The sequence below is a fragment of the Melospiza georgiana genome, chromosome 20, assembly GCF_028018845.1.
Source record: "Melospiza georgiana isolate bMelGeo1 chromosome 20, bMelGeo1.pri, whole genome shotgun sequence".
Taxonomy (NCBI): Eukaryota; Metazoa; Chordata; class Aves; order Passeriformes; family Passerellidae; genus Melospiza; species Melospiza georgiana.
In genome coordinates this window covers 10,952,336-10,970,455 of record NC_080449.1, presented here as the reverse complement: position 1 = coordinate 10,970,455, position 18,120 = coordinate 10,952,336, and the positions used below count along the sequence as shown (strand labels likewise).

Genomic DNA, 18,120 nt, shown 5'->3' with positions numbered 1-18,120 from the left:
GCGCGGAGCTGGAGGCACAAAGTTACAGGAGTTGTCTGACAGCACGGATTTGTTCGCAAAATGAGAGAAAATGACGGGGTGGCACGTTCTCCGCACCGGGAGCTGCCCCGGGCACACACCGGGAGGGGACCGGCTGCTCCTGCGCTCTCGGGATCGGCGCTTTCCCTTCCCGAACCGGATAAACGCCGTTTATCGCAGTTTTGCCAAAAAACGGCGACACCGTGCACCGACCTCCGGCCCCGCTCAGGGGATAGAGACCGGCCGTGCCGACGGGACCACGCCCCCCTCGTTACCGGGGACCCCGCCCCCTCCTCATTACCGGGGACCCCGCCCCCTCCTCATTACCGGGGACCCCGCCCCCTCCTCATTACCGGGGACCCCGCCCCTCTTTATTACCGGGACCCCGCCCCCTCCTCATTACCGGGGACCCCGCCCCTCTTTATTACCGGGACCCCGCCCCCTCCTCATTACCGGGACCGCACCCCCTCATTACCGGGACCACGCCCCTCATTAGCGGGACCACGCCCCTTCCGCGGACAGCCAATAGGAAAGAGCCAGGGGGGCGTGACGCGCGGACATTTTGTTTACATTTTGCCAGACGCCAAAGGCGCCCTTAGCAACGGCGCGGCGGTTGCTAAGGGCGCCGCGAGTTCTCGCGATATCCCCGCCCGGCGGTCGCTACGGGCGACGCGAGTTCTCGCGAGACCGCCGGGAGGTGGCGGAGGCGGCCAAGATGGCGGAGGCGGCGGCGGAGCTGCTGGAGCGGGCGGCGCGGCGGGACGCGGCCCTGGAGGAGCTGCGGGCCCTGCGGGTCGCCGTGCAGGCCGTGCCGCTCGCCGCCCTCCGCTCCCGCCTAGCCGAGCATCACCTGAGGGCGCTCTTCAGCCTCCTCGCCGTCAATGACCGGTGAGCTCCGGTGGGCCTGCCCGGCCCCGCTGCCGTGCTCCCGGAGCGGGGCGGTCCCGCCGCCTCCCCGGCTCATTCCCTGCCCTCTTTCGGGCCGGGAGGTGGCACAGCGATGTTCCTGTCCTCAAGGGCTCGCTTTTCTCTCCGTCCCGCGCAGGGAACAGGTGTCCGCGTGTGTTTCCATCCTGGAGAGGCTCCTGCAGGCCCTGGACCCGCTTTACGTGATCCGGAGCCTCAGGGAGGAGCTGCACAAGGGCCTGTTCCACCCCGATGACTCCGTGAAGATCCTCGCCATGTCCCAGGTACAGGCTTTCCTGCGTTTGTCCCCCTCTGCTCTTTCCTGCCTTTGTGATCAAAGCAGGAATTGTGCCCTACACTTGTGCCATTTGGGATGATTTCTTTGCACTGTGTATAATGCTTTGTGATATGTCAATAATAATGTCCAAAACTATGTCCTGTCAAAAGCAAGTTGTGAATAAAACTTCAGCCACGTGCCCTGGTTAAAGCTTTCCAGGCCAGCAGGTGATGGAAGAACTAAAAGCAGCAAAAATTTGATATTCAGGATAGTTTACACTATTGTGGAAACCCCAAACAGGCTGTGGGAGCTCGACACTTGCTGCATTGATTTCAAAGAAGAGGAGTGTGGGATGTTGTGGTTTGGGATGGATTTATAGAAATTCAGCTGAGAGCACCTGCTCAGGTGTTGTCCAGCTGAGTTTTGATCCAAAAACCTCAAAAAATTGTGACTCTGGTTTCTGTTCAGCTGCTCCAGTGCTTGAGGATCCTTGCAGTGGAAAATAATTTGTTCTCATGTTATTTGCTGTGTCTCTTTGATCAGATTGGGAGGATTGTTGAGGACTCAGCTGCTGTCCCAGAGATTCTGCACAGCCCTGAGCTGTTACAGCAAATCATAAACTGCATTGGAGAGGAGAAAATAGCAGTGGCCAAAGAGGTAAAGGTGCCTTTGTTGTCCCATTCCTCTGCCAGCTGGCGTGGTTGGTGGCAGTAATAATGAGCTGTCATCAGTGAAAAGTGAATTAGAATTAAATTAAGTGTATAGCTGTAGTTAATAAAGAGCTAAAACCTGATAGTCTTGGATTTTCTTCTCTGGGTGATTTGTTCCTTTTTAAAAATGTGAAAAACGCCAGTCACTTGTTTTTAAAATTTTAAAAGTTTAATAGCAATAAAATGGTGGTAAAAATAGTAATACAATTAGAGTAATAATCATTTGGGCAAATTAAATTAGGACAATAAAAGACAATAGAGACAAAGAGTTACTGATAGCAGCACAAGCCTGAAAAAGAACCCACTTTAACAGAGGATTAACCCTTACAAACAATAACCTGTTGCATATTCATACACCTCAGACATGATGCATAAATTCCATTCAAACACAGGATTCTGTCTGGTTGGTGTCAGCTTCTTCCTCTGAATCCTAATGGGAAGAAGTTCATTTCTCCTGATAATGGAGCAATAAATTCTCTTGCTCTGAAAGATTCAGGTGTCCTGTGGCTGCTATCTCAGTGTGAGTCCTTTCTTTAAAAAAAAGCATCCTACATAGCACAGTTTCTATTTTAACATTTTGTTATAACCTAAAACTATATTTAACACGCTGCTTAAGAGAATTAACACAGCATTACTTTCTAGCACAGCACGTATAATATTCGTTTTAGTATTTGCCAAAAGCCAATCACAAAACATGCATTTTTCATACTAACAAGCTCCTGTTTTTGCTTGCAGGCCATCAAATCTCTGTCCAGGATAGCCCAGAGCCAGGAGGGGCTGGAGGCCCTGTTTGGGAGCAGCTTGCTGGGGGACCTGAGGAGGGTCATGGCCACCAGTGACATCGTTCGCTACCGCGTCTATGAGGTGGGCACACCTTCTCTGCTGCTCCTGCTCCAGCCTGCCCTTTATTGCTTTTACATCATTGTTTCTCACTGCTTCACCCCCTTTCCTTCATGTCTGTGTTGTACCGAAACTGGAAAGGAGTGGGAGATGACATCATGAGAGTCCCCGTGCTGCAGTAACTTCTCTTTCTCATTTTTTGGTGTAAAAGTGTACATTGCTGTTAATTTTCTGACTTGTGGTGCCTAAGGCATTGGAAGGGCTACACAGAATCACTAAAGGCACCAGAAAGTGTTTGTTTCACTGAAAATAAAAGTTAGATAGTTAACTGTTGCCTCTTGACTTTTGGATGTGAAGTGCTGCTAAGAGTTTTGGAGAGATGCCAGCTGTCAGTCTAGAGATGTTTGGCAAAGGGGGACTAACACAATTTAATCATTCTAGAGCTTAATGGGGATAGCACAGGAAGAGCTGATTGTGAATAGAGATCAAATGCAAGTGCTGGAAACTTGGAACTCCTTATGAAGTTGCTTCATGCAGACATTTGGGTTAATAATAAAAATGTTATTAAATGTGATTCCATATTTAATATATGTAAGGTTAACTAGCACAGAAGATGTATTTGGCTGTTGCAGGGAATTATTATAATGTTTTTATAAACTGTCCTTTTTGCTTTTATTTAGTTAATTGTGGAGATTTCATCAGTGTCAGCAGAGTCTCTGAATTACTGTGCCAGCAGTGGGTTAATCTCAGAGTTAATTGGGGAGCTGACTGGAGAGGATGTGCTGGTCAGGTATGTTGGTGAGTGTGCCAAGGACATTTCCACCACTGTTAAAACTCTAACAAATGTATTTGTGTGTGTTTCTTGTAAAAAGAAAAACGCTGTACCTGCCTCTCCTTAAACTGCCTTGGGTGTCAAATACTTCATACATTAATGGAGTGACAGTTACCGTGTTTGGCCGCAGCAGAAACATTTTCAAGCTCTTTCCCAAATCTAAAGAGCTGAATGAGCTGAACAGTTGCGATCATTTGAGTTTCTTTGCTAGGATTGTGTCTTATGGGTGTGGTTTCTTTTTGTTAATCACTGAGTGCTTGAAGCCCCACTGAAACAAACCCAAATCTGGTTTTTTTGGCGTTGCAGGGCCACGTGCATCGAGATGGTGACAGCGCTGGCCCACAGCCCGCAGGGCCGGCAGTACCTGGCCCAGCAGGGAGTGATCGACAGGATCTCCAACATCATCCTGGGGGCACAGTCTGACCCCTTCTCCAGCTTCTACCTGCCAGGTGCCACTGAATTCCTCCTTGCCAGCCTTTGCTGCTTGCTTTGGTTAAATGCACAGCACTGCCAAGCCTCTCTGCTGAAAGCTCAGGGGAAATTTTGAATATTAGATTGTCCCTCAGCGTTTTTAAATATCCAGTATTGTACATATCCAGTCTGAAGGATGCTCCTCAGTAAGATCTGGGCAGGCTGTGCTGTAGCTTTAAAGTTTGTGTTATTGTAGCCTTTTTTAGGAGTACAAACATCATGAATTAAGCAACAGTCAAAATATTTGGCTTGTTGCTTAGTTCTGTCTTTATTTTGAGCTCTTTACCAACCAACACTGTTCAGCCTTAATAACACATGTTTAGGAACAAATCAGTCTCATGTTAATGTACATTTAATTTTGCCGTTGCTGAAGTTGCTGTTCTTCCACTCAATGCTTTTTTTGGTTTTGTTTTCTCAGGATTTGTTAAATTTTTTGGCAATCTGGCTGTTGTGGACAGTCCCCAGCAGATCTGCGAGCGCTACCCTGTCTTTATGGAAAAAGTCTTTGAAATGGCAGAAAGTCAGGATCCAACCATGATTGGGGTGGCTGTGGACACACTGGGAATCCTGGGATCAAATGTGGAAGGCAAACAGGTTTTACAGAAAACCAGTTAGTATCTTCTTTATTTAATAATACTTTATAATATAAGAGTGAATTGGTTTGGGGTGATACAGAAAGGAATGGAAAAAATATTCACTTATCTAATGAATAAATTTATAATGTAACTGGTGGGTAACTATATTCCTGTAGAGATCTGGCTGAATTAATTAAGAGCACTTTGTTTTTGTTTTTGTTTTGAAAGGAAGTAGATTTCAAAATCTCTTAAGCAAAATGGGGCACCAGGCCAAGAATGCCCCCACCGAGTTACGGCTCCGCTGCTTGGATGCCATTTCATCGCTGCTTTACTTGCCTGTAAGTTGGGCTTTTTGTCTTTGGTTTTTCTTTAAATCTCCAAGAATGAAATCATCACACACCTGAGTAACTGTGGGAGACATTTTGCAGCCTCTAGGTCGGGTGGCAGTGGTGCTTTCAGTGTTCTGAGTCATGGATTTACTGGTTTGAAATTCCTTGGTTGGTTTGCTAAAGGTTGGGTTTGTTTGTAGGGTGCCAGGTGTTCTGAAATGTTAATAAAAGATGAAGTCAAGACTTCATTGATGAGGGAGTTGAGAGGAAGCAGGTTCACATCCTTGTGCTCAGAGGGATGGGAGCAAACTGCTCCAGTCCCTGTGGTCTTTGGATCCAGGGCTCTGGGTTAACAGTGTAGCTCTAAAGGGGTGATTAAACCATTTGAACACATCCCAAAAACCTGAAAGCTTTTCATAATCCTAATCAAATTCTCATTTTTATGATTTATGCAGCCAGACCAGCAGACAGAAGACCTTTTAAGAATGACTGAATCCTGGTTCACATCCTTGTCCAGCCAGCCCCTGGAGCTGTTCAGGAGCATCAGCACACAGCCATTCCCCGATCTCCACTGTGGGGCTCTACGGGTGTTTACTGTGAGTGCTTTTGCTCTGAAACATCAGGGAGGGACTTGTGGTGCCCTTCAGTCTCAGATTTAGTTATTTCTTCAAAGTGAAGGATTTCAGCTTCTAGTTGAAGTGATCAGAAAAAGGCTTTGTTCCTCAGGTCCCACTTGGCTTCCCCATTTAAATGATGCAGCAGACACATCATGTCTGTAATGCTAATTTTCTAATAAATTGGAGAGGGGGATAAAAAAGGCAAGAGCTGTGCTCCAAGGTGCTGCTTCTCTAGCAGAGACACTGCTGTGATAATTCCCTCAAAACTCTGAGCTCTACTTGTTCTCCAGTGTTAAACCCTGCTGCTTGATTTGAGTGGTGGTTTCTTATATAATTTAATTTTTCCTGTTCCTTGTCACTGTAAAACCCTACTGTGTAGCTGCTTTTTTTAAAATGTTCCCCCCCACCTCTCACATCTTTTGTTTCCTGTTCAGGCCATTGCAAACCAGCCATGGGCCCAGAAGCTGATGCTGAGCAGCCCAGGGTTTGTGGAGTACGTTGTGGACAGATCTGTGGAGCCTGACAAAGCTTCAAAGGATGCAAAATACGAACTGGTGAAGGCCCTGGTGAACTCCAAAACCATTGCAGAGATCTTTGGCAATCAGTACTACCTGAGGCTCAGGGCTTACCTGCTCGAGGGCCCCTATTATGTTCAAGCAGCTTCTACTACAGCTGTGGAAGGAGCAGAATAATGTCCTTGGTGTCTGGGGTGCCCCTCTTGCAGAACACAGTCCTGGCACAGGTGTTGAGGTACAAGGTGTAAAAACTCTCCACACTGGAGGTGTCTCTGTAAAGGAGTGTGAAGATATTTTGACTCTATTTGAAATGAGTCAGGAGAGCAAATTAAAACTTGTTTGGTATTTCCCCCTAAAATGTCATGGCAGAAGTTCCCTGTGTGCTTCATGAGGCAGGTGACCCAGGTGAGCACTTAGCAGCTGCTGGCTGTTTTATTTGGCAGAATTAATCAGTGTTTATTTCAATTGTTCTTGGGTTTGGAGTTTCTGTTTTGTTTTATCGGTAGGTTACAGTTCAGTTAAGAAAAACCACCAAAACACCTCAAGGTTTCTAACCTCAGATGCTGCCATAATTTATATTCTTTTATAATTCCTTTTTTTACCTGCCAGAGTTGGCACTTGCATGGAACACTCTGTTCTGTCAGAATCCTGTTGCTGAGTAAGTGATAGTGCCCACACGAGGGAGTATGGACTGGATTCTCTTGTTTTCAACCTGCTGGATGTGAGTCTTGCTGGAATAAATAATCCTAAATATTGTTTACATTTTCTGCTGAGGATTTAAAAAGAAAGAAAGGTTTTTAGCCCTTTTAAAAACAAATCATTGCACTGTAGGGATCAAACCCACCAGGGAGCTCTGTGTCCCTGGCTGGCTGTGCTGTGGGGTGGCAGCTCAGTTTGGTGGCTGGAGCACTACAAGGCTATTCAGAACCAAATCTTGAATTGTTTACACTATTTTTTAACAGAGATGCAATTTTTTAAAGTGTTATTTAAAGAAATGTGGTATTTTAGTTACCTGAGTTAGATCATTAAAAGGGATGAGAACATGGAGCTCTTGTGTGCAGGGAGTGAATGAAGTGGGAGTATGGAAATGTGGCATCTTAGGAAGTTGGAATCTTCTTTTGAAGATGCCAGAGCTGTGGCAGAGAATCAGGAGTGGCTGGGCACTCCATGGTGTGTGTCTTTGCCCATAAACAGACCACAGGGTATTTCTGTCAAAGCCTTGTATTATTTTTGTTGAGGAGGAGCAGAATAAAACAAGAAATTACTGCTTTGGGGCTTCTTCAGTTAAGTGTGGCTGTGGGGAGTCCTGCCCCGTGTCCCTGTGCTGCCAGGGGAAGCAGGGGGATCTGTCCTGCAGGAACTCTGCCTTTGCCTGAGGTAGCTGGAGGTGCAGCTGGCATTGCCTGCCAAAAATTGCTGCCAGGAGAGCTCAGAGGAGCTGGGGGAGATCCCTTAATGTTTGCTAAGCTGTCTAAATGCAGGTGAGGTGCCTTGTTCCCCAAGATGTCCCTGAGTTGTCATCCTGCATCCCAGTGCTGCTGCTTTTACCCTCAATGTGCCCAATAAAGATGTGCCAGTGAGAAATGCACTGCAGTGTCTCATGTCTGGAGAGAGCTCAGGAGCTCCATGGGTCCTGCATCCAGCAAACACTTTAAAGCACTAAAAAGGAAATAAAGGAGTGTACAAGTCCTTGGCTTGCACTTGTTCTGGGCAGTTCAGCTCTGTTATTGTAGGTGGCTTTGTGTGCTGGTGGCTCTGTGCAGCCATATGCTGAAATGTCAGTAAAAGAAATCAATATATAAACCTGTTCTGCAATTCATGAGCCTCTTCCATGTGTGTTTTCAGCTGGTGCTTTTGAAGGCTACTCTGTGTGCTGAGTATTTAGCATCTGCTTTGCATGGTACATTTGCCAAAGACAATATTTTAGAATGTGCAGAGATGCCAAACAAGGGGATTTTTTTTATGTATACACATATGCTTTATTTTGTTGAGCTTTGAGCTCAGAGTTGATTGATTAATTGATCACTTTCCCCTTATTACTCAGAGGCAGTTCCCTGCCCATGCTGTACATTGCCATATGGATTACATGCTGCTGCTGTAGCTGATATAAATGACAATTTTGAAATGTGTTGTTTTTGTCACCCCCCCCTTAAAGTAACAGGTGGAAATAATTGAGGAAAACCACAAAATGGAATGCTGGAGAACTGAGGTAACATGCTGAGGTAACATTTGGTTTAAAAAACCCAAAAATCCCAAACCAAACCTTGTCATTTGATGGATGTTAACAAACAGCTTTACTTGAGGAATTTCCATGATGGCTCAGTGTCTGTTCCTGCTGCAGCTGCTCTGTTTCTCTCTGAACCAGCCTGCTCAGAAGCAGCTCCTTTTGTGGATGGAAAGCTTCCCCTTTGTTCCAGAATTCTTTGGAAGTAGGTGATGCCTCACTCACATAAAAAAGAAGTTTTGAAGACTGAAAAGTGTGAAAAGCCATGGGTATAGACAAGTCTGCTGGAATATCCTTTTTTACTTCCATGCATGCACTTGTAGGTACTTAGAGGCAGAGGACATCCAGTTCTGCTCTGTCACACTGTAACAGTGAGAATCCATTTGCTGCTGAAGGGAAAAGAGCGAACTTTGGGAGGGCATCCTTTGTACAGGATAACACAGCTGATGAAAGAAAATCCAGCCTCTTCAAGCAGGAGTTAAGCATTAATTGACGAAATGAAGGAGCTCATTTTTTATCCTGTCCAAGCTGAACTGTTTGAAGTTATCAATGTAGGTCAGAACCTTGCAGGACACCAGGCTGTAGTAGGTTTGCAGTAGGGAGCAATCCTCCCCATCGCTCGTTTCCTTCCAGTCCGTAAATAGCTCGTCCTCCCTCATGGCAGAAGAGGTGAAAATGAATTTATAGCAGCAGGGGTTGTAGCTGATGTGCTTGTCCCCAGCGAAGCGGGAGCTGTGCCTGGCACTGATGCCAGCTCTCTTGGCACAGACCCCTACAAAGGCAGCGGGGGGCAGTGCCAGGGGCACCTCCCTGGCAGCCACGAAAACCTTGCGGGCCACGTCCTGGGACAGGAGGAAAGCGCTGCCGTGGCAGAAATCCGGGTAGAACTGCTGGGGGTACAGATGGAGGGGGACAAAGCCGGGGCTCTGGGGGTCCCTGTCGGGCACTGCGTGGTGAACCACCCTGCCCAGGTAGATGTCCTCCTGCTGGGCTAAGCTCTGCAGGTGCACAGCCAGGCTGGGGACACCCACAAACACGTCCTGGGCTGTGTGAAGGATGAACCTGGCGCGGGGACAGAAAATCACCGTCCACTCCACGCTCATCAGCATCTTCTGTGTCTGTGTCTGGGGGGAGTCGATGAAACTGCCTTCAATGATGTCTCTGTGCCTTTGAGCCTCCTCCTGGATCTCCAGCTGGGTGCTTGCTGAGGCTGCCTTCCCTACAGCAAACACAGTGAGCACACTGTAAGCCCTGGAGGCCGTGGCGTTGCCCCAGGTCTGCCTGATGGCATCACGTCTTGTCCTGTTCTCCGGGCTGCTGCACACCACAATGAGCAGGAATATCTCCTGGTTGGAGCAAGTCACTGCACTGCTGCTCCTGGAAGAGAGGTTGGCCTCCAGAGGATCCAGATCCAGCTTCCTGGCCCTGTCCCTGATCTCCAGAGCCTTTGCATCAGTGTAGGAGAGAGGCAGGGACTGCAGGAAGTATTGCTCCAGTAAATCTGCCCCAAAGAGCAGCAGGTGGAAGAGCAGCACGTTGCAGAGGATGAAGCACCACTGGTGTGTGCGGAGCCTGCAGAGCATCAGCTGGAACAGCAACAGGGACACTGAGCTCTCCTGCCTCTCAACCCAAAGGCTTTCCCTCATTTTACAATATAAGCATGCAAAGCAAACACTTCTAGACTGGTCTTTGTATTATTAGTGTGAGTTTTTTTTCTCCTAGAAACTAAGAAATCTGCTTGAGGCACAGTGAGATCCCAAACTCAGAAGGGCGTTAACGTGTTGAAACTCTCTGTGCATCCATGTGTGGAAATACTGAAGTATGACTTGCTATGAATAATATGAATAATTTTTTACTATTTTCAACCTGTTACTGAAGGCTTGAGGTGCCCCTTAATCTGTCCTTGAAGGACAACTTGTGTTATTTGGCCTGACCCTGCCCTATGAAAGCTGTCAGGGTTAGAATCCAGAGGGAAAGGCAGGGTTGGATGGGGCTTGGAGCAGCGTGGGAAAGTGGAAGGTTGGAAGGGAGTGGAATGAGATGATCTTTAAGGTCCCTTCCACCCCCATCCTGTGAAAGCTGTAAGGGGCTGCAGCACTTACCTGCATGGTGCTGGGAGCTGTCCCTGCAGCAGGGGCTCTCTGGGCAGTGTCTCCTGGCTCTGGCTGGATCTGGGTCTGCAGGATCCAGTTACTGCCCAGTACCTGCAGCCTGTGCCTTCCACCTCACCTGCCTGGGCACAGGAAAGATGATCCCCGGGGCTGATCATGTTGCAGGCACATAAAACACAAAGCTAACAAAACCCTGGCCTTTCCCTTCTTTAATTTCTGGGAAATAACTGAAGCAAATGCTGGGGCTTGCTTGGTCAGAGGAACCCCTGGCACTGCCGAGTCTGTCCTTGACCTGCTGGCCCTGGGGGTTGTGTTTGTCACAGCTGTGCCATTGTGGTGTTGGTCCCCCAGTCTGGGGCAGTTGCTGGGCTCTGCATCTCCTGAGCTGGAGCTCTGGGCTGGGAGCTTGTGGGGTTGCCTTGTGTGGGGTGGGAGCTTGTGGGGTTGCCTCGTGTGGGGTGGGAGCTTGTGGGGTTGCCTCGTGTGGGGTGGGAGCTTGTGGGGTGGGAACTTGTGGGGTTGCCTCGTGTGGGCTGGGAGCTTGTGGGGTTGCCTTGTGTGGGCTGGGAGCTTGTGGGGTTGCCTTGTGTGGGCTGGGAGCTTGTGGGGTTGCCTCGTGTGGGGTGGGAGCTTGTGGGGTTGCCTTGTGTGGGCTGGGAGCTTGTGGGGTTGCCTTGTGTGGGGTGGGAACTTGTGGGGTTGCCTCGTGAGGGGTGGTGGAGGCCCCCCGAGGCCGTGGGTGCTGCTGGGCCGGGCTGGCTGCAGCCCTGGGGCTCTCCTGGCCGGGCTGGGCCTCGGCTGCTCCTCAGGCTCTGTGTGTTGCTGTTGGCTCAGCCCTGGCTGTGCTGGAGCCGCGGGGGCTGGGGAGCCACAGGGGCCTGGAAGTGCTGCAGGGGGAAGTGCCAAAGACACCACAAACAGGATGGAGCTGTCAGCAGGGGACAGTTGGCTTTGGCACTGGGGCTGGGGAGCACTGAGGGGAGAGGGGCTTTGGGATCCCAGCAGGGCAGGGAGGGTTGGGGGGTGGCAATGCTGCTGTTTGAGGGGTGGGTTGGGGTGCTCAGCCTTGGCGGGGCTCCAGCCTCCTTGGGAGAGCAGGGAGATCGTGGTTTCTGTTTAATTCTGAGATTTCTCAGAGGTCAGGGTGCGTTTCTGTTCTGCATCCTTGGGTGAAAGGAGAGCGCAGCACTGCTCTGGTTTGTCTTGGCTGGACCATTGCAAGGCTCCCTGCAGCATCCTCAGGGCAGCCTGGATTAGCCCAATGTCCCAGGGACATGGAGGAGAGCTTTGATTTCTGCCTTGAGGGCTCCAGGGTTAATCCCCAGCCCTGGCTGAGCTGCTCAGCTCTCCCAGCTGTGTTGATAAAGGGAATAGAGGAATTACAGAAGGAGCCAGGTTCCCAAAATCTGCTCACAGCTTGGAAGTGCATCTTACCCCACTGAAAAACCCCAAAACACTCACACTGTGCAAGTCCCAGTGTGGATTTCTGCTTCAGGCTCTCCAAAAAGAGGGAAAACTTCCCCAGGGCTTGTGTGTCAGCTGGGCCACAGCTTCATCCAGCCCAGCCTCACACTAAAATCCTCACAGAAGTTGTGCTTTGAAGCTGGGTGAGCTGTCAGCACGGGAAGTGTCAGTTAAATGTGTGCCCTGAAATAAAAGGCTAATAAGGAAATTTTTTTCATGTACAATAATACAGCCCTGCAACTCCAGATACCCATTCTGGGGGAAAAAAATTTCCTTCTTTGAAGATATTCTGTCTCCAGCTGAATCATTTAATTAGCAAATAAATACCAGCGTTTGAAACCTCTCACATTAAAAATGGAATATCTTTAGAATAATAAAATAATAGTAATAATCAGCCCCACGTGTGCATCATCCCTGGTGCAATTAGGCCCAGCGTGGTGCTGGCAGCCCTGCTGAAGCCATTCCTTTAGCACTGCTCTGTGGTGGCAGCAGCACCTTTGATACCAAACATATAAAATTAACACTCCCCAGGCCCAGTCAGGGCACAGGCAGCTCTTCCATGTGGGTTTTTCTTTATCCACAGAGCCTGGTGGAGTCCCACTGGGAGAAAGCTGAGGAGCAGCAAGGCAAGGAATGCTGGAGGGGAAAATGAGTCCCTGAGCTCCAGGAGGTTTGCCTGGGGGTGATCCCTCCATCACCTGTAGCCCCAGGTTTCAGCAAACACAGCACCAGCAGCTCATTGTGACCTTATCTCCCTTTTCAGGAGGGTGAAATGAAGCTCTTTTGGGAAATCTTCACTGCCAGGGAGATCCAGGAGTTTCCTGGACAGGAGTGAGTTCAGGACCCTGGAATGGCTGCAGTCAGGTCAGTGGGGATGGGAACACTGTTCCTACAGCTGCACTGAGACCCTGCACAGTGCTGGGGGTGTAAATTAGGCAGTCAACCAGGAGAGCAGATTTTCCTGAGCCACAGGGCTGGAATTTGCTGTCTGTGAGATGTTTTCACATTTTCATTAAATTTTATGTCCATGAAAACCTCATTACAGGAGCAGGGATGTAACACTGTGAGCAGCTTGAGCTGTCCTAAAGCTGTGAGTGCTCAGACTGGAGGGTGTTTGGGTTTGATTTTTTGGAGAGTGTTTATTTTGTGATACCCAAAGGTCAGAGCAGAGCTGCCACGAGGGTGGTGGGAGATGCTGTTGAGCAGGAGGAACCCAACCTGCAGCTCCTTAAAACATCTCCTAAAGGCTCCTGGCTTCCCTCCCAGTGCTGGGAACATTTGGAAGGGGGAGCAGAGCCTGGCTTCCCTCAGCTCTGCTCCACTTCACTCTGTGGAAATGCGAGGGCTTTGGATGACGCAGCGTTCTCAGGAGATGGAGCAGCAGAGGGGGATGGATGGGGAAAATCCAGTGAAAATCAGGTTTCCCAATATGAATTTGTTCAAATGTGAATGCTTGAGCTCAGCCTGCCCTAGATGTCCTTCTGGGCGGGGTGGGCACCCCTCTCTGTGCCCACCATGGTGCCCTTGATGCTCTCAGGCTCTTCCCAAAGCCAGCTTGATTCCCACAGGCAGGTTTGCAAATTTTCCCTTGCTGCCTCCTGCTCCAGGGATGGCTCAGAACCCCTATTGGAGCCCTCCTGCCACAACATCCCTTTCCTGCAGGCATTCCCTGTGCTCTGATGGATTCACCTGTCTGATTCTCAGGCTCAGAGGTGCCCCTTGTCACCCCAGCAGTCCCCAGCCAGGATGCTCTGGGAGCACCAAGCACTCCCAGGTTTCCAAAGAGTTTTGGATGCTACACAAAGCATCCCTTTTATTCCAACCTGCCTTTTGCAGCTTCACCAGCACACACAGACCTGAGAGCACGAGGGGCTGCAGAGGGACCTGCCTGGTTTTTAATAACAGCATCAGTTGCAATAAATAGAGATGGCTGTTTAGTCTTAGTCACCTAATAGCAATGTTTGTGCTTGAAGACATGATTCAGCTCTTGCAGGCACTTCTTCACCTCACATTCTCCATGGGGTTTGGGAAATGATGGAAGAAGAGGCTTTGTAAGAGTTCTACAGTGTGTTTCACTTGTTATTTGATATTTAATGTCCCTTTGGGCATTAAATAAAAGTAGGAAGCTGAAAAGCAAGCCAGCAAACCTGAGCACTGTCAGAGCAGACAAACATCTCTGTGGCTCCCAAAGTGCAGATGAAGGTGTCTTTGCTTCTGATTTAATGGCCTGGTTGATGAGACTAAACCCAAGTCTTTATAGCCAAGCTTCCTGCGTTCTTCTTTTTGTTTTGCATACATCAGTCTAGGAGTTACAGAGCTCTCTCATTTTTTATGGTAAGTTTGATTATTCCTTCTTGAGATTACTGACAGCTTTGACAATTCCCTACCTCTGCATTCCTGGGTAAGACAGCCTCAGCCCCCTGTGTGTTCTGCAAGTGCTGCATTGAGCCTCAGAGCCCTGAGTTTAACAAGAGCTGAGTGGAAAGAGCAAAACTCGTGTGAAATGCTGAGTTGTGAGGCCACAGGGCCGAGCAGGTTCCCCAAGTGCTCTCCCTGCCAAGATGTCAACTTGACACTAAAGTTGCTTATTTTGCAGCAGGCCTGAAGTTTCCTTGTTGTTATTAATTCTCAGACTGTGCCATGTGAGTTGCTTTTTTTGATGCTTTCTTGGTGCTTTTTGCCTTGTCCTTTCATTGCCTGCAGGCTGTATCTGTGCCTGGCAAATGGAGACTCCCTGAAATTCATTTGACACGCACAACATCCGCAGCGCCGGAGTCTGGGCTCGGGCTCTGCTCTGATTAAATTCACTGCACACTCTGACAACGTTTCCAGCTGGGAGCAGATCTGCTGTTGCTGTTCCTGACGCCTGTGGCTGCTCTGCCCTGTGCTGGGCATTTCTCCTGGGAGAAATGGGAGAAGTTCCAGCGGGAGCATTTCTCCTGGGCACCTCCGTGCCCCGGGGTGATGCACCCAAAAAGGCAAAGCTTGCCCAAGGTCGTGGGGGAAACAGGAGCTGGATGCAGCTCCTGGGGCTCAAGTGATGCCCCAGCCCACCCTCTCCAGCTGTTGGATGGATCCAGCTGTGCTCCTGCTGGTCCCCAGGGCTGGGAGGGTCTGCAGCCCCCCAGGCATGGCCAAGGCTCCCGCTGGTGGGGCTGTGCCCATTGCCCCCCTGGCAGGGGGTTATTGGGGGCTGGAGCAGCACAGGGACCCCCTGGCACGAACCCCTGGAGCCCTGTGGGTCGCTGGACACGGATGATGTGCTCTGTGCATGACGACTTTCTCTCGCTCTCGCCTCTGACTCATCCCACTGGTGCCTCCCACAGGTTTATTTATTGTTCTCCCAGACTGCAGGAGCAGCAGAGTTGAGTCTCCCTGCCCTGTGCCAGGCCCCTCCTCGGGCAGCTGGGCTGGGATGTGTCAGAGCAGCCTTCAGCAGGGCCTGTCCCTGCTCCCAGCCCTGGGGGTTCTCAGGCAGAGGGTTTGCCTTGCCTGGGAGCCCCCTGTGCTGCCCCCCGAGCCTGGAGAGCAGAGAGCCCTGTGCTCACACACAGCACCCGGCTGTGGAAACAGCACTTGGGGTGTGCTGCTCATCCCCTGCCCAGGCAGGGAGCAGCTCCTTGCTGAGAGAGTGTGCTGTCCTGCCCAGAATCCGGCAGGAATGTCGGGGTGCAGCCCCTTGCAGTGTGTGCTGTCCTGTCCAGAATTTGGCAGGAATGTTGGGGTGCAGCCCCTTGCTGAGAGAGTGTGCTCTCCTGTCCAGAATTTGGCAGGAATGTTGGGGTGCAGCCCCTTGCTGAGAGAGCGTGCTCTCCTGCCCAGAATTTGGCAGGAATGTTGGGGTGCAGCCCCTTACAGTGTGTGCTGTCCTGTCCAGAATTTGGCAGGAATGTTGGGGTGCAGCCCCTTACAGTGTGTGCTCTCCTGCCCAGAATTTGGCAGGAATGTCGGGGTGCAGCCCCTTGCAGTGTGTGCTGTCCTGTCCAGAATCCGGCAGGAATGTCGGGGTGCAGCCCCTTGCTGAGAGTGTGTGCTCTCCTGCTCAGGGAATGTTGGGGTGCTGAGGGGCTCCCCAGCTGAGCTGTCACGACTGAGGGAATCAGGAGAACAGCCCTGTAGTAGGAGGTACATGAAATCTTTATTAATTGTGTTTTGTGACAATGTCTGCTGGGAAATGAGCACTTGTAGCACCGATAGCATTTCGGGGAGTGCTGCAGCAAGGCAGGAAGGACCAGCTCAGCCCCCAAAATTCTGAATGACACCTTTGCTGAGGGCACTGCCCTGCCCTTCCCTCATGGTTTCAGGGATGCAGGGAATTGCCCTGTGCCGGAGTTGGGAGCAAACCAGGCCCAGAGCTCTTTCCTCAGGCAGGATGCCACCAGATTGCTCTGCTTGTCCCAGTGGTGGCCTGAGCTCACTGGGATGGCTCCAGTGTCAGGCAGAACCAACCCCACCCTGCCATTCAAACTCCAGCATTTGGATGGGGATGTCCTCTTCTTCTGGCTCTTTCTCTTTCATTTTTCATTTCTCTCGGCATCTGACTGTTTTAAATAATTCCTCCCCCACGCCTGTGTTATCACCCAGCATGTCAATACGCTGCTGTGCCACCCACCCCTCTCCTCGCCGAGCTGCACGTTGACACTTCGCAGCAGATAATGTGAGGCAATTAGTGAATGGAGAATAACCTTCCCTCTTCAGAGCGGGCTGGGCTGGGCAGCATCGCACGGGTGGATTGCACGGGGAGCATTAATTGCTTTTCTCTCCGGTGACTCCTGGTGTAGGAGAGTCCATATGGAGAGAGAGGAGGAGGAGGAAGAGATGCTGCGGGAGAAACAAAGTCCGCGGTGCTGGAGAGAAGCGCAGAGCGCAGCGCATCGAGCGGGGGCACTTCCCGCTGGCTCCGGGGGCTGGGGCACGGCGGGGGCTGCGGATCCGCCGGGTGCCCGTGGATCACACCCGTGCGAGGGTGGGGGGACCCGGGTCAGCGGGGCTGGGAGCTCCGGAGGGAGAAACCAAAGCTCCGGGAGCAGTGGGACCGCAGCGTGGGGGGTGTCACCTGCCCTGGGTGGCACTGAAGGGTGACCGAGGTGGCGCTTGGCACAAAGCACGAGGGGCTGTGTGGCCGCTGTGGGAGCAGTTCTTTAACGGGGTATCTGCTCACCAGCCCGGCTCCGGGATCCCAAAAAATGACACCACAGGTGTCATGCCCAGCGCCCCCAAAACGGCCTAGGCTCGGAGAGAGGAACGGAGAAGGAAGCACAAAGGAGAGGAGTGGGGCAGAGCTCCCTGCCTGTGCCGGGGGCGCTCCCTTTGCAGCCGCTCACATCCGCCAGGGGACACAATTTTGGGGCGCTTCACATTCGGCCACACCATCATCACTGGTGGCACCTCCTGGCACACGGGGCTGAGCTTGCCGGGGACGCACCTTGGAGCCCATCCCGTTAACCCTTTCCTGGCGGGTGGCGGCTCCTTTCCAGGCTGCCCACGCTGTCCCTGGCCCGGCGCCATCCCCCAGCGGGGCCGTGTTTTTGCAGCAGGGCCCCCCGGGAGGATGAACGCTGCCGGCCCGGCCGCGCAGCACGGCGCAGGAATTGCCGGGGCTTGGCCGCGCTGTTTGCTTTCGGCACGACCCCGAGGCGCAGCAGCGCTCAACACAAATATTTGTGTGGGTAGTGGAAAAAAAAAAAACCAACCAAATAATAAAGAAAAAGAAATAAAAAAGAAAAGGAAAAAAAATAGAAAAGGAAAGGAAGAAAGGAAAGGAAAAAGGGAAAGAGGGGAGAAAGGAAAGGGGAAATGATGGGGAAAAGATAGGGAAAAAGGAGAGGGGAAAGGAAAATAAAGGAAGCCACCCCAAGGTCGTGCTGAGAGGGACGCGGACCGGGGGATCACGGGGTTGCTGTCCCGGCCCGGGGGTTGCGGGGGCAGCGCCGGGGGGGGAGGCGAGCGCGGCCGCCGGTGCGCGTGGGGCGGAGCCCGGCCCCGCCCGGTGCGCCCCGCCCGCCGCTCCCGCCCGTCCCCGCCCATCCCCGCTCATCCCGCACCTGTTGCCGCCCGCTCCCCGCGGAGCCGCCCGGCCCCGGCATGCGGAGCTCCCGAGCGGCCCGCGGGCTGCCGCGGCGGCGGCACCGGGGCGCGCCGTGATGGGCGGCGGGCGGCGGCCCCGGCAGCGGCCCCGGCACCGGGACGGCGGCGCTGGCTCTGCCCCTGCCCGCGGCCGGCAGCCCCCGG

The 18,120-nt window shown here is 51.5% G+C and overlaps 2 protein-coding genes across 2 annotated transcripts; one reads left to right on the top strand and one right to left on the bottom strand.

Moving 5' to 3' along the window:
• Positions 1-730: 730 nt before the first annotated feature.
• Positions 731-7,909, top strand: PSMD5 (proteasome 26S subunit, non-ATPase 5). Its single transcript, XM_058037969.1, has 10 exons — positions 731-906; positions 1,064-1,208; positions 1,745-1,858; positions 2,647-2,775; positions 3,432-3,541; positions 3,890-4,032; positions 4,473-4,664; positions 4,858-4,967; positions 5,414-5,554; positions 6,010-7,909. Exons 1-10 carry the CDS (start codon positions 734-736, stop codon positions 6,265-6,267), a joined length of 1,515 nt encoding a protein of 504 aa, XP_057893952.1. The 5' UTR covers positions 731-733; the 3' UTR covers positions 6,268-7,909.
• B3GALT9 (beta-1,3-galactosyltransferase 9) lies at positions 7,239-10,248 on the bottom strand. The gene has a single exon (XM_058037968.1). The coding sequence runs from the start codon at positions 9,958-9,960 to the stop codon at positions 8,800-8,802; it is 1,161 nt and encodes a 386-aa protein (XP_057893951.1). The 5' UTR covers positions 9,961-10,248; the 3' UTR covers positions 7,239-8,799.
• Positions 10,249-18,120: the final 7,872 nt, after the last annotated feature.